At 35.6% G+C, this 14,939-nt stretch overlaps 1 protein-coding gene across 1 annotated transcript in view; it reads left to right on the top strand.

The window, feature by feature from the left end:
* CRIM1 (cysteine rich transmembrane BMP regulator 1) overlaps positions 1 to 14,939 on the top strand; it is a 172,087-nt gene that overhangs the window by 90,239 nt on the left and 66,909 nt on the right. Inside the window, exon 4 of the mRNA XM_056487607.1 lies at positions 2,038 to 2,158. Within this exon, the coding sequence (XP_056343582.1) occupies positions 2,038 to 2,158 (121 nt within the window). The remainder of the gene's footprint in view (positions 1 to 2,037; positions 2,159 to 14,939) is intronic.

Below are 14,939 nucleotides of genomic sequence, written 5' to 3'. Positions count from 1 at the left end.
CTAATAAATAATAATTCTAATAAATAAAAATTATAATAAATAAAATATATAATATCAGCTTATATTAAACTGTTCATGAAATGTACATGTGTTAATTATTGGAGTCACAGTAGGATATGAAAAGAAAAGTAAATGGTCAGTGACAAATGTTTGCAGTCTTATTTCTCAGGACAGTAGGGCAGAGATATCTGGGAGATACCTTTTAAAGAAGTGAAGAATCCAATTACAGGCTGTTCTATAACCTCAAAATAGTTTCAGCTCATCTATAAGTTTATGTCAATACTTTTCCAGTTTGAGGAACCTGTTTAAATCTGAAAGAAAGTAGGAACTTTTTTTCCTTTTTCAAATATTTTTCCTTTCTTATCTGTCTTCATCTCCCTTCTGTGAGGAAACAGAGAAATGGGATTATTCCACCTGGAGAAGAGAGAAGGCTCAGGAAGATCTTGTCAATACAATGAATACCTGAAAGGGGTGTAAAAGCAGAGCCAGTTTCTTTTCAGTGGTGCTCAGTCGTAGGATCAGAGAGCCAAGAGGCACAAATAGAAACAAAGGAGGTTCCCTCTGAACATCAGGAAGCACTTTTTCATTATGAGGGTGCCTGGGCACTGACAGTTTTCCCAGAGAGGTAGTAGGGTTTCCATCCATGGAGATATTGAAAAGGTAGCTGGGCACAATCCTGGGCAGCCAGGTCTATATGGCCTGGCTTGGGAACCTCTAAGAGGTTCTGTCCTAACTCAGCTGTTTCATCTTTAATCTAATGATGTAATAATAAACAGAAAAATTCTATTTGCATAGTCTTGACTTAGGGTTTGTTTGTAATGGTTTTTAAATTTGTACTTGATTAAAAAGTTAGACTGGGCTACTTTTCAGTGTTAGTGAGCCAGGTACTATCACTCTGTAAACCACTGCAGTGGAGATAAGCAGAGCAGATGTAATTCTGAGACTGATGTCTCATGATGACAGAGTCAGTTATTGTTATGTACCACTGAGGAAGCTTGGAAAATGTAGGACCAGAAGAGAAAAAATGGGCCTTTGAAGGTTATGAGCTCTTGCAAGAAATGTGGGTAGCATTGTCAAGCTGCTTTGGTAGTTCAGCCAGCTGCTGTGATAGTGTCAATACAGCAGAGCAGTTTAGTCATAATCAGGGATATCTGACTGCATCATTTGCAGTCTGATAACATTCTGTTCATCCTGCTTGCTCAGTCAGAAAGTAGCACATTTCTTAAAGAGGTAACCGTGTTTTATACTGTATTTTCTTAGTATAATTTCGAAAAGGAATGGCAGATACATACTACCCAAGCTGGTAGTGTTACCTGGAAAATAAGAAAAAGATGTGTTTTAGCTTTCCTGAGTATGACTTAGAACATTAAATATATATTTAGCCTGGTTCGGGTTTCTTTTTTCTTTTGCATTTCTAGACATTTGTTACTTTCTAAAAGCTGTTGGTCAGTCTTTCTTGTTAAGTAGAATTCATCTCACTAATGCAGAAAGATTTGTTAATTTGCATTTTATTTTTGCCATATATGAATATATGAATATATATGAATATAAACAAGACAACCTAATAAAATAGTCTTTAAAAATGTACTTTACACATGCACACATATATCTATAGTGTGTTTTGTTTGGTTTTTTTTTATATAACACAAGTGTTTTGCTGTTTAAACAGATATTAATTAGTTAAAAATTAAACAATTTTTTACTGTTTTAAAAGCTGTGGGGAATATATATTCTTCATAACTAGGGTGCTTCTATTTGCTAAGATTCACAGTTGCAATGATTGTGTAAGGTTGCCTGTCTAACTTGTGTAAATTTTTTTATTGACTAATACTAATTCAGTTGCTTCCTAATAATTTTGAAAAGTGAATCTTAAAGACAAAGGGAGGCTTTTTGTAATGCTACCTATCGAGCACGCGTTCATTGGATAATTCTTGTGACTGAAAAGTCTGATGCATAAGTGGTTGCTTATGAGGAAGTAATTTTCAGACAGCTTCTAAAGCATGAGTAAAAGAAATGTTCTTCTTCCCTTCCTCCTAGTGTTCAGTGTGGACTGCAGCACGGTGGAGTGTCCTCCTGTCCAGCAGGTGGTTTGTCCCCTGGATAGCTACGAAACCCAAGTCAGGCTGACGGCCGACGGCTGCTGCACCCTGCCCACAAGGTTGGTGTTGATGGCTCAGTGTCTTTAACCTCTAAAATCTCAACTGCAACAGCAATTCAAGTACTGTAAATACAGGATATAAATGCATGCTTCTGCAATAAATGCTGATACTGAACAAAAGCTACGTGAAGTAGGTTATATCAGTCTGATGGAAATACAGAATCTTGTATTTTGAAAGCAGAAACAAAAGTCTTCACAGTACAGATGCATGAAGTTGATTTCTGCTAAATTTATTTGAGGAGTTCATGCCTCTAGATTGACTTTCAGATAATTCAATTAATTTTGCAAAAGTTAACTTTTTAAAGGTGTTTGATGGTAAGGAGTTAAGTGATGGAGATGACAGAAGACATGCTAGAAAAAATCTCGTCTAGTTAAAGGAGAAACAAATATAATTTTTTGTATGATACTTTAAAAAGTAAAAGATGGAACTCTGGAACTGTAGGGGAATGGAAATTTTAAGTACTTGTTTGTATTTTACTTCTGTTGTTGTTCAAGTAGGTATAACTTACTGCGATTAAAACCAGTAAGATATTTTTAGAGTTGATAGTACACATTCAACAAAAATTGACACAAATTGAAAGGTTTTATCCCAAAAAGAAAATTTTTCTTGTAGATGTAGCTAGTTGACTTACTTAGTGAAAGGTCTTTGCAGCCATAGAATATCATCCTGTTCTCAGCCCCTTGTGTAAAGTAGCACAAAATTTGCCAATAATTCAGAAAGTAGATGACAAAGATAATCAAGGCTATTCTCTTTTGGATACCCTTTGGGTGCACATTTACTGTGGCATCTTCTTTAAAACTGTTGTTTCATATGTTGTTGACATATGAGAATGTATTATTGCATGGAGAATCAAAGATATTTAATAAAATTAGGGTAGAAAAAGAGATATGGAAAATATAATTTAATGCCCTAATCTTGCCTCTTAAAATTTGAAAATATATTTCTAAATTTGACAGGATTTATTTGTAATTGTAGAATACTGATAGTAATCTAGTTCTTATTACCCTTACTCAGTGAATGCAACAAATTGTATTAATTCAGAGTTGTTTTATTTTCTTATTTTCTGAATTTTGTATACCAGAACATGGTATGGATTCTCAGTACCTTCCCTTTATTCTTTGATATATTGTCAGTAAACGTCCTATTAAGTGCAATGATGTATTAGTTCTGAGCTGATCTGCCTGGCTGGGACTGTGCAGGAGTCTGCAGATTTTATACAGTCATCATACTGCCATTATTACAAATATAGCTCAGCATGTTCAAGACAACTATAAGAAAATGCTGCTAAGGACTGTATTCAGAAAGATAGATTATAAAGTCAAAGAAGCAGTCACAGATTAATATTTCATACTTATAGAGTTTAGATTAACACTTAGTAATGTGGATACATTAGAAAGATTAATGGTACATTTTTACTTCCAAATTTGTTTCAACTTGTTGGACTAAAAAATGATACATAAACCAAATTATTTTTGTTTCACAGAAGTAAAATTATGTTCTATTTTTATGCAGTCTAATATAACTCGTGGTTTGATTTTTCTAGTGCTCGGGTGAAGGGAATGAAAAATATTCACTTTATTCTTTGTCAGTGATAACTTCAATTTTCCTTCTAACAGGAAATATGGAGTACCAAGAAAATAAATCTTCATTTACTTCAGAAAAATTACCACTTTGAAATATCTTCTATTTCTAGTACACATGTGGGTACTGACCTTAAATAAAACACCTACAGCAAGCATGTTCTTGAAAGAATCTTTCAATTTTGTTGAGAATATTTAAAATAAAGTCAATTTGCTGAGCACTAACTGATGTCTGAGGTGTCCTTGTCCACATGTGTGGCAAGTCAGTGATGAAACCAGTCTTCTCTTCTGCTCTGCACAAAGGTCCCAATTGTAGAAGCAGACTTACAGCGTGAGAATTACTAGATAATTGTGAATTCCTGAAACCTCTTTGAAATCAGATGTTGTGCATTCCTGAGATCAGAGTTTAACAGGAGATCAGAGCTAGGATAGATGAGTACTTAGCTCCTGGAGTCTTAGGATCTGATCTTATGAGCTAAGGGGGTTTTGTGTTAATTCCTCTGCCCTCTCTGATGCATAAAACTGCAAAATATCTCCACAATTAGCATAACCGAGTATATCTGCAGGCAAGTGGAAACCATGTATGAAAATAGAAAACAGAAATGGAAACATAGTGCAGTTACTTGGAACTTGAACATTGAGCTATTTGACATCCTTTATATAGTTGAAGGGTCTCTTGCATGAGAGTGAGACTTGCATGTCAAAATTATAGAAAAAAAGTGCAGATCTATAAATGAATGAGTCTGCGGTAGGGAAACAGGATGGTTTTCCATAATTTCAAAGTTTCTTAATAAAACATTAGGAATTATGAAATAACTGCATTGCCTTTTTTGAGATTCCATTTAGAGTCACCTAATTGCATATCACATCACTTTTTTATTGTTAGAATTAAGTTCAAAAGAAGTGGCACACTATTTTTTTAGTGTGCATTTGAGAATGATTTATTAAAAGCAGAGTCATTGTTCTATCAGGTCATGGGCTTTAGACAGTCATTTAGGCTCCATGAAATTGTGTTTTTAAGGCTATGAACTGTTTGAAGAAATTATGATCATCTGCTCCATTTACTCCCACTGAAATAAAAACATAATACAAGCAGAACCAGAAAGCAATTAAAGGAGAATGCCACAGATTACATGTCACTGAGCTGGTTAACAAGTTGTTGATAATTTCATGTAGGAGCAGATTCTGCCTCACATCTTGTTCTTGGCCTGTTTCTTGTAGGTAATACAGTAGGAAAATGGAGCTCCTTGAATCTGACTATAAATTGGCATTTCTTTTGTGAGCAAGCTCTTGAATGCATATTCATAACCATGAAAACTCCTTGAGCAATGCCAGGGGGAAAGTGAGAATAGTAAACATCTGAAACCATAAATTCTTGTTCTTGCACTCAGAGGTCACACTGATTTCTAATGCAGTGGTTCAGACAGAACAGAACATACTGATTTGGCATTGACATCAAAATACCAGTTACTTCAGCTTTCATCAGGTTGTTATGAGACACTTATCTTAAATTTCCAGCAATTATGTTAGGAAAGCTGAATGTTTGGAAAACAGGAAAACAGCTATTATGTTAGGAAAGTTTAGAACAGTCTGTCTCTGGTCTTGGTAAAGATATTTGCTTCTCCAAGGAGGTTGTTGAACAAAAAAATGTATTAGAGCTCTTACAGAAAACATTACTGTAGTTTTTTTAATCTAAGTTTGTGGTCTTCTCTTAGAAAGTTGAATGCAATCAATATCAAGTTTACAGAATCTGTTCACTTTGGATATTCCCAGTTTTTCCTGTTGTAAATGAAGTTTCTTCAAATTTTTTTATTCCTTTCATAAGATTTTTACAACATAGTATATGGCCTGTTTGGATAGCTTTGCACCAAATATTTTTAGATTATATTTTTTCTTATTGATTGTTGTCAGAATAAATTGGAAGTTTAGTCTTTATCAGGTCTCTGCCTCTTGTTACTGTTTTATACCCTTGCCTCTGTGCTGTCATCTGTTACAGATTTGGTAATTTCAAGATTCATTCAGTGCTCTGTTTTCAGAGATATTTCACACATACACTCCACATTCTTCCCCTCACCCCAGCTACTCTTGGTCAGTCTTTTAATAAAACCAGATAACCAAGAAAACTCCATAGAGAGCAGCAAGATGTTGGCATTGGGCCAATATTTAAAAGAACAAAACCTAAGCAATTAAATCTCGTTGTCTTGTTATCAGTTCTGAGAGAAATAGTGGGAAAACTGATTGAGGATTGAATTAAGGATTAAAGGATGTAATTATAGCTAGAAGCAACCAGTGTTTCTGGAATCTGATTTTGTCTCCTGAAGATACTAAGCTTGCCTTAATAACTTGCCCATCAGAGCGCCTTCCTTTTCAATTTCTGTCTTCCATTGTCACTAGTCTTTTTTTTTTTTAATTGGATTCTAGCTTTAAACAAAACAAACAAACAAATGAAAAACAACTAGGAGTTTTAAATTAATATTCTCACAGGGTTTACTTTATAAAATGTGAATGTATCCCCTTCCCCAAACTACTTAACATTGAAGGGCATTTCCCACACCTCCCTCAGATTTTGGGAGTAACTCAGTTTCAATGAGTCAGCATCCTTTAGCTCCTGAATGGAGCTCTTGCAGCATGTGTATGCTGGCTTGAATATCTTGCTGATAATATAGGATATAGTAGTATTCCTCTGAGGGGAGAGAAGCATCCACGATTATGTTCACAAAATCCCAGTAATAAATTTGCTTCACATACTTAAAAAAGCTCACACCATAATCCTGATCTATGTTCTAGATTTGAAAAAGTTCAGAAATAATTGATGTATGTTTATCTATCAAAATTTCCAGTACTTTATTTTCTGCCTGAGTCCTAGCTTTAAAAACAGCAGTTTCAAGAATGATGTGCTGGGATGAGAAAAAAAACCAATTGTAAGTTGAGCATAACAGGAGCAGATAAATTTCATATGCCAAAGAAGTGAGTAAAAGCTTTTTGCAGGTACAGCCTTGGAAGATTAGAGCCCAAAAAGCTTGGGCTTGATGGAAGGAAGACACTTTGAATTGGACCATTTCACTATCACTATCACTTAGTTACAGGTAGCTGAAGGGCATTACAAATGCAAACCTCTCAGTTGGCTCAAGTAGCATGAAGGAGTAGAATTATATCTGTTTTGTTTGGAAGGAAACCTCTGAAATAATTTCATTTGTCATAGAATTCCTTTTTCCTTCTTTAATAGTCTTTGCCCTATCATTTTTTTCCTTTTACATGGCTAAAATGTCTCAGTCTGGGGCTACTGTAAATTGCAATGCCACTGTTGGGTCTGCAGTGAGGTAAAGAAGTGAAATGTGCTTGGTCAGCAAATCCAGGTATTAAGTCTCTGGATGATAAAATCTTGTTTTACATTTTCATAATCTACTCAGAGAGTCAGAGGGGCAATTAATATGTGCATTAAAGATTTACTTAGAAAACAGCCCAGTTTTTTTCCCCACCTGAAGTTTTTAAATACTATCATTTTTATACAGCTCATGAAAATGAGTAATACCTTGATGTGGTAGGAAATAGTTTTTTAGATAAGGTTTAATTTAAGCTATATCTGGATAGAAATGGAATATAACTTGGAACTAGACTAGAACTAGACTAGAATTTTCTATCATATTTAACTATCTTTCAATTTATGGCATAGTAGGAAGAAGGGTAAATCTACAAAAATATACTTCACTTTAAGGATCTTCTTAAGAGAAGGCTCTTTTTATCTGTCCTGTACTAAAATATTTTTAATGCGTGCGTGCAGTTATTTAGCAATTTTAAAGGCATTAAGGATAAGTAGCAATCTAGATTAGCAATCTAGCTCTAACATTTGAGCAATGGTATATACCATTTCTGAATTGGTTTTGATTCCAAAGGAAGAAATTACCTATTTTGTTACTTTCAGTCTTTTGTATCTAATAAAAACTTGTGTTGTCTTAGGCCCGATATAGATGCCACTTGAGAAATTCACCATTAGCAGTTTCACTTGTATTTTTCAGAAAACCTGTAGATATGTTAAAAGACATGCTGTCTTTTCATGTAATTGAATTGAAGCACAGTTATTTTGTTCTCATTCTGTGTCAGCCACCAGAATCATAACTGGAAAGTCTACTGTTGCAAGTTCCCTTTTAAGCTATTATCAAATATATTTGCATTGTATTTGAGAGCAACCATATACAGCTAGTTGGATAATGTTTTTATTCTGACATCATCTGTAGAGGTGGCCTCTGAGTCCCTGATTACCTTTGCACCTGTCCCATTTAGTAGGAAGGGTATTGTGCACCTGTTCTGTCCTTTCTCCCATTCTATTCTTTCTTCTTAGCTTTTTGGCTGTTTCAGATCTTCTCTGTGTCATTCCTTGTGATTCTCATATTTGTCTAGATTTTCTTAGGTCTTCCTGTCTTTGGAAGGCCTTCATTTTATGATAAGGTTTTGGTGTTCCATTCAGCATTCATCACTTGGATTCCTTCAACCTTCTTTAGAGGACAGTCATGATTTTCCAGCAAGTGTAACTTCTTCCTCATTTTCCCCTGTACCAGTTACCTCTCTTAAGCAGCTTTTGCTGATACAGAGGTCTCCCTTGTATTTGTTCTAGAATTTTAGATCCTTCTCCTCCACCCATCTCATCCTCAAGAACTGGTGGTTGTGGATCCCAGTTTTTGTTAAAGGAAGGTTCAGCTGGAAGTGGTAAGACCAATCATGGATCCAAGACCTGTATCTTCCTGACACTTCTCTTCAGGGATTGGTTCCTGAGTAATCTGGGTAGCTGGATCAAAGGTCTGTGTTGAGGACTCTGCAGAAGCTTTTTAATGCCTTCAGTTTTGTCATCAGCTCCTTAGAAACTCTGGTTTCTAATCTTGGCCAGCTTGCTCAGGTTGTTTCTCCTGCACTTCAACTCTAGCAGACCACTTTGCCATCTCAAGTGCGTCAGTACTGTGGTGGTGTAACACTTGGTGGTGAGTTGGAGATTATAATTTTTTGAAAGTTTCATAATATCTGGAAATAGGTGTTTGGGCACTTTCACTTTAGTCTTTAAAATCCTCAGAAGTTAGGAAATGGTGAATATTTTTCTCAGGGAAACCATTTTGCTTCATTCAGGTCCGCTGAGATACTCAGTCTTGCTTACAGACTGCACTGCACTGAATATCCACAAAAAGTGGGGATAACAGGGCATTACCCTTTCTAGGTGACCCATGTTTCATCTGTCTTCTCCTGATGTCTTCCAGCAGAGGTAATAAATTGCTGAACTCAGAGTTCAAGCATTCCCATTCTTTCCTACTACAACTGCCTCAGGAATTCCCACGTGCTCTCAGTGTGATGGTAGTTATTGCTGCCTTGGCATTGAGCCTCACCATGTGGGTTGTTTTGGCCAGCAACCATATTTTCCTGAAGTACACAAATGAGGAAAAGATGATGTGTTGGTTGGTTGGTTGTTTCTTTAAAGCCATCTCAGTAAAACTTGAACAGAAGCTCTTGAAACACGAGACATTTTAGGAGCCCGATGGCTGACTCCTGAGTGTCAGAGACCTCTGACAAGGAGAGGAAACATAGAATGTTTGCAGAAGAAATCTTTTGCAGAAGAAGCTGTAAAACATTGTAAACACAGAGGTCCCTGCTTGCATCTTTTATAAGATCAGTGTTTTGTGCCTGTATGATATGTTAAAAATACATCCATGGTCTTCCATTAACTTCTAGGAAATGTTGAATTGGAAAACCTGAAAGATGATGTAACCTAAAGGAAGGTGCACGTTTTCCAAGAGCAATATGAAAAAACCCATTTGCACTGGGCGAGGAAGTATCAGTGATATCTATGCAAGCAGTTTCCTTTTGATGGAAAAGTATCTGTAGTACTCTAATCTGACCATGTACTGAGCTGATGGTATATTTACTTCTACACTGTGAAACTTGGAAAGAAATTTTAATGAAGATAAATTGAAGTGACTCTTAATTGTATCTACTTTTAGGTGATGTTTTATGCTTGAAACTAGAATGAGGTTATAGTGTCTAGAGAATTTGGGTTTGTTTCCATTCTTTATAAGCAAGCTGGTGTTTGAACTCTTTCAGCTTATAATAAGCTGGTAGATATGTCTTTCTGTTTCAATTTTTGTTTTCCCTTGTCAGTCTAGCAATTAGTGTGTACCTTGATCACACTGACTATTGTTTTTCCTCTTTCTCCTGAGACTCCCCACTCTGTTTTGTTTCATTTATTCTGCTTAAACAGCTATTAGCTCATTTGGAAATTGAATAAGTGATTTGGTTGAGAATAATTTCTGACTTGAACAGGCAAATTTCTGTTTGTATCACAGAGATCAATAATGTCTGACTGTTGTCATCAGACTCACAAGTGCACAGATGTCTAGGGAGACCCATGTACATAATAAAGCAATAGAATTATAATTTGGATGCTTGCATTTTAAAAGGGAAGTAGATATGAGAAATCCCCAGCAATTTCCAATGGCACTGTCATCTTCCAATGGCAGATGACAATACCAACATTACAGAGGTTATATGAAAAGTGTGAAGTTGTGTTTCCTCAAGAAAATAGCAGGAAATGTCATGGCAGAGTTCAGCAGCCACAAATTCTTCCTTCTCAAATTATTGAATAATTAAAAAGTGGAACTGAAGGTCATGGATCATTTTAAAATGAAAAGTAGTTTCTCACTCTTATTCTTAGAAATGTCTTTGGTAAATTTGAATCTGGTTTCTACAAGTGTTACAGTTCTTGCATGCATGGTTTCTACTACATGGAAAGGGTCTCATTAATTGATTAGAGTTGTTTGGTCTCAAAACCACCTAAATTTTGGAGCAAATTTTGGTCTTCATTTTTTTTCAAGGTCAGGTTGAATGGGACTTTGAGCAATGTGATGTAGTTGAAAATGTCCATGATCATTGCCAGGGGTGGGAGTGGACTAGTGACTTTTAAAGGATCATTTCCAACCCAAAACATTTTTTTTAACTTTCCTTAACTTATCCAGAATTGCCTCCAGGGCTTTGAGATAAGTGTTTAATAGCATGAATGACATGGAAAAATTGAGCATTAAATAATTATTAGGGTTTGGGGTTTTTTTTTCTTGCAAAGAGAAGAAAGTAGTCATGAAATTAAATAGTCAAATAAATTAAACAATAATGAATTTTGGAGAAGTTTGGAGGGAGGGTTTCTTTTTTGTTAGTTTCAGGGTTTTTTTTGCTTGCTCATGGCAAACCCATCTCTAATGGCTTAGTTGTAGGGACATATGTAATTCAGGAGTTAGAAAGTTTGGAGTTATAGGAGTTATAGGAATACAGAAGTTTATTAATTACTTATAAAACTATTATCTGAAAGTGATTATTTGACCAGAAGTCCTCAGAAATTGTGTTTTATTTGTAAGAGGATCAGATATTTATAATTCTTCAATAAACAGTGGTTGAATAAGAAAAAAAATAGCTTTTCATAATATCAGAAAACTGACATTTGTATAACATCTTAACTAGTACCTTATTTTTAGATTTGAAATGTTTGAAATATTATGAAGACTGAAGCTGATAAACCTAAGAAAAGAGTAACTGAGGTACACAGTGGAAAAACCATAGAGACTATCAACAGGAAAAAGCACCTGCTGGTATGGTAAAATGAGAAAAATACAGGGTTGAGCTAGTTTTTGTTATATTTTATTTCCTATACTGATGAATTCAAAAGGGTCTATACATTTATTTGTGTACTTGAAAAAAATCAGAGCCCTTGAAAAGTCAGTGCATTTGGCCACATTTGGTTGTATGCCTACTGCATCTCTGGCATCATTCTTTTCTGACTATCCTCTTCTTCTGCCTTGGCCCTCAGGGAAACAGGAATTGATTTAATATTAGTCAAAGGATGAAATGAAGTTTTTTAGTCAGATGAATTCTTTAGATCCTCATCAGCCATGGAATCTACTTGATATAAATGCTGATTTTTATGACAACTTCTCTTGCTTAGGAGCTGTTTGCTATTTCCTAATGCTAATAATGTGCAAAAGATGCACAAAAAAAGTTCCCTTTCATGGTATCTTTAATGAAAAGCTAGATAGTTGCCTTTTGCAATATTTAAAAGCCCCATGTGTATAACGATTACTATACACATGGAAAAATTCACTGTTGTGTGTTTCTAACAATATCTGGATTTTAAAAAGGAATCCTTACTTGGGAGCACTCAAAATTTGATCTCTCAAGAAGTAAACCCCCTGAAAAATTAAAATAGGAAGAACTTCCATGTGAGTCTGTTTACATAGCAGTGATATAAAACTTTTGAACATTTGCAAACAGTCTCATAGTAAGTGTTATATGCAGCTTCCACAGTTTTTCTGTTATCTCTCTTTAGAGGTTTATTATTAATTTTTAAAATACTGAAAGATTTCCATGAAAAAAATAAATATTTTAATTACTGATTGTCTGAATACTCTCTTTAAAACCAAGAAGACATGAAATACTGATACTGAATTAGGGATACTGAATCCAGTCTGTCTGACTGAATATTTAGGAAAATTCTAGTTGAAATTCATGTATGGTATTGTCCCAATGGCTTTAGCTTTGCCTGCAGTACAGGCAGTGGCTTTGTTCTGTCTGCTTAACTCACATTGTGGATTCAGGTGTGAATAACATGGAAATAATTCTTCAATAATTTCATGAGACTGCTATGTCAATATTTGATTTTGCTGTATCATCATTGCTTATATCATGTGTTTGATGGTAGCTGGGGTCTTGCAGTTAAACTTTACTTTGCCACTGTCAAGCTTTGATACTGTTCTTCTGAAAATTCCTGATTTCACAATATCCTTAAGTGCTTATATTATTAAGACATCTGTGGAAGTTTTATCTACTAGACTGACTAATAGAAATGTTAATAACCTTAATGCAAATTGTACTAGATTGCTGAAAGGGAGAAAAAAAAAGGACACTGATAAAATCTCCACAGGAATGTGATGTATGTTTCAGGAATGCTTTTCTCTAGTCTCAGTGCTTTAGACTTTAATTTTGTTTTGATCCTCAAAATAAATATCCCTCTCATCAATACACCCCTGCCTCAACCCTCCCATTCACTGATACTAAATCTTTTTTTCCAGGGTGCCTGTTCTTATTTTCATAGCCATTATGCCTTGTGCCTGGAGAACTCTTTTGATCCTACCATCAAAACAGCTTTTCTGAGGCTAAGCAAGCCCTTCTCACTTTAAATCTGTTCAATAACAGAACTAAATGAACCAAGATAATTGGATTTGAAGTAAAAGTTGTCATTTACAAGTATTCAATTTGATTTTTTTGTCTTCTTCCTTTTCCTTTTTGCACTTTTGGGGACATAAAGAAAAAAGCTAAGCGATTATATCAAGAAAACCCCAAACAACAAAAATCAAATCCAAAGAACTCCAGCAACAATATACCTCAAACATAAACTGACTGGAAATGAACTTAACTTATCTTCTGAAGAACTTAAAAACTGATTTTAAAAATCAGGCCATTTATATTATTGGAGGAGTCACTTTCCTCAATCTATAAAGCATTGGTTAAAATACATCATCTCATTTCTGCTTTTTTGCATACTGAAGTTTGCCTTGCTCAGTTGTTGATATTTCTAGGATTACTGTTGTTGGGTTTTCCTTGGGGTGGTAGTTTATTGGTTTTGGGTTGGGGTTTTTTGGGGTTTTTTTATTTGTTTTTTTAGCCTGAAGAACTGGAAACAATTCCTTTTGCCAGACAGTTAATTCTGTATTTGCAAAATTTTAGTGCAGCAAACCTCTTCCTTGGGATTCCTTCCAGGCCATGCCACCACCTCTTCAGGTGCCATAAAGGCTCTTGCATTACTGTTTGATTCCTCTTTATGTCTTTCTGGGCCCTCTTGTAAGGTAACATTGTGCTCTGGTGCAGGACTGTTCTTCCTTGTTAAAAGGACGTGTTCTTGGCTTGGCTTGCCTGCTGTTATGGTAATAACATGCCAAAGGCTAGAGTTTTTTTAAAGCTAGAGTTTTTGGATGCCACAATGCCATTTGATGTTGCAGTGGTGTGTCTGCAGGCTGTGGCTGTTTTCCTTTGGCAAGCTGCAGTTATGGGGGAGCAGCTCAGGACCAGCATGGTGCCTCACTGAGCAGCAGTCTAAACAGCTGGATTTTGGACAAATTAGCCTGGGAGGGACCATGGCACTGTCAACAGGCTTAGCTCAAACTGACCTGCTGAACTTCCTCAAGCCTAGTGTTCCATTACCAGGGGTAAGACACACACAGGTGGATAGCTGCCTGTGGCAGGGCACAGAGCTGGGCTGCAGCTTCTCTTCTGTCCATCCCTCTGCTCCAAAAAGCACTTCAGAAAAATCTAGTTCTATAAAGCTCATCTTGCTCTCTTGCTGAGAATGGGATCACTTATTCTGAATTTCCAGATGTTGTGTTGGCAGCGTGACAGCCACGCTCAGCTACCAGAATTCCTTGGGTTTCTTTCTGACAGACTTCTGTCTCCAAAACAATGTTTTCCATGCTAATAGCCTGGACAATGGTCAAAGGTTTTCCTAGCAGAGCTGGCTGAAAAGAATGCAGGCTATTTAAAAGTCCATCTGAGATAATTTTCTACTTTGACATTCTCCTATGCATGGATTATGTTTTAACCAAATGGGAAGTCAATTTATAAAATTTTGGAGTGTTGAGGTTTTGTTTGCTTGCACTGTGAGTATGTGAAACTTTCATTACTCTGAATAAGAGAGAGTCTTTTCTGCAAAAAAAAGAATGTTAACTCCCACCAATCTTTTAAATACCTCTTTCATGCCTTTATATGGAAGATTGTCCTATCTAAAGTTATTCAGAGTGGTGATTCATAGTTTCTTGTGGTTCAGTTTTGTGTTTTGGGTTGTTTGTTTTTTTTTAACTGTTGACTGGGGAAAAAAATGAGAGGGGGAAAGTACAAGCTATTAACCTAATCGTTTAATATTGCAGTTCTATAAGTTAGAAGGAATGTGAGACATAAAGAAAGAAGATACTTCTGAGAAAGCTTATTGTGAAGGCAGTAGAACTAGGAGTGTTAATGTCAGCTCATGAAACTTGGAAAAATCAAAGTCACAACTATTTTCCTAATGTGTGCTATTTTCTCTGAATTTTCAGAAAGTTTGATCTACCTATTTTCCCAGAGGTCATCAGGCTGTTGAATATAGGGTTATTGAAGTGAAACTTCAATTTTTATTTAGGTTTTTAATACC

This window comes from Oenanthe melanoleuca, chromosome 3 (assembly GCF_029582105.1).
Source record: "Oenanthe melanoleuca isolate GR-GAL-2019-014 chromosome 3, OMel1.0, whole genome shotgun sequence".
Lineage (NCBI taxonomy): Eukaryota > Metazoa > Chordata > Aves > Passeriformes > Muscicapidae > Oenanthe > Oenanthe melanoleuca.
This window is presented reverse-complemented; position numbering and strand designations above follow the sequence as displayed.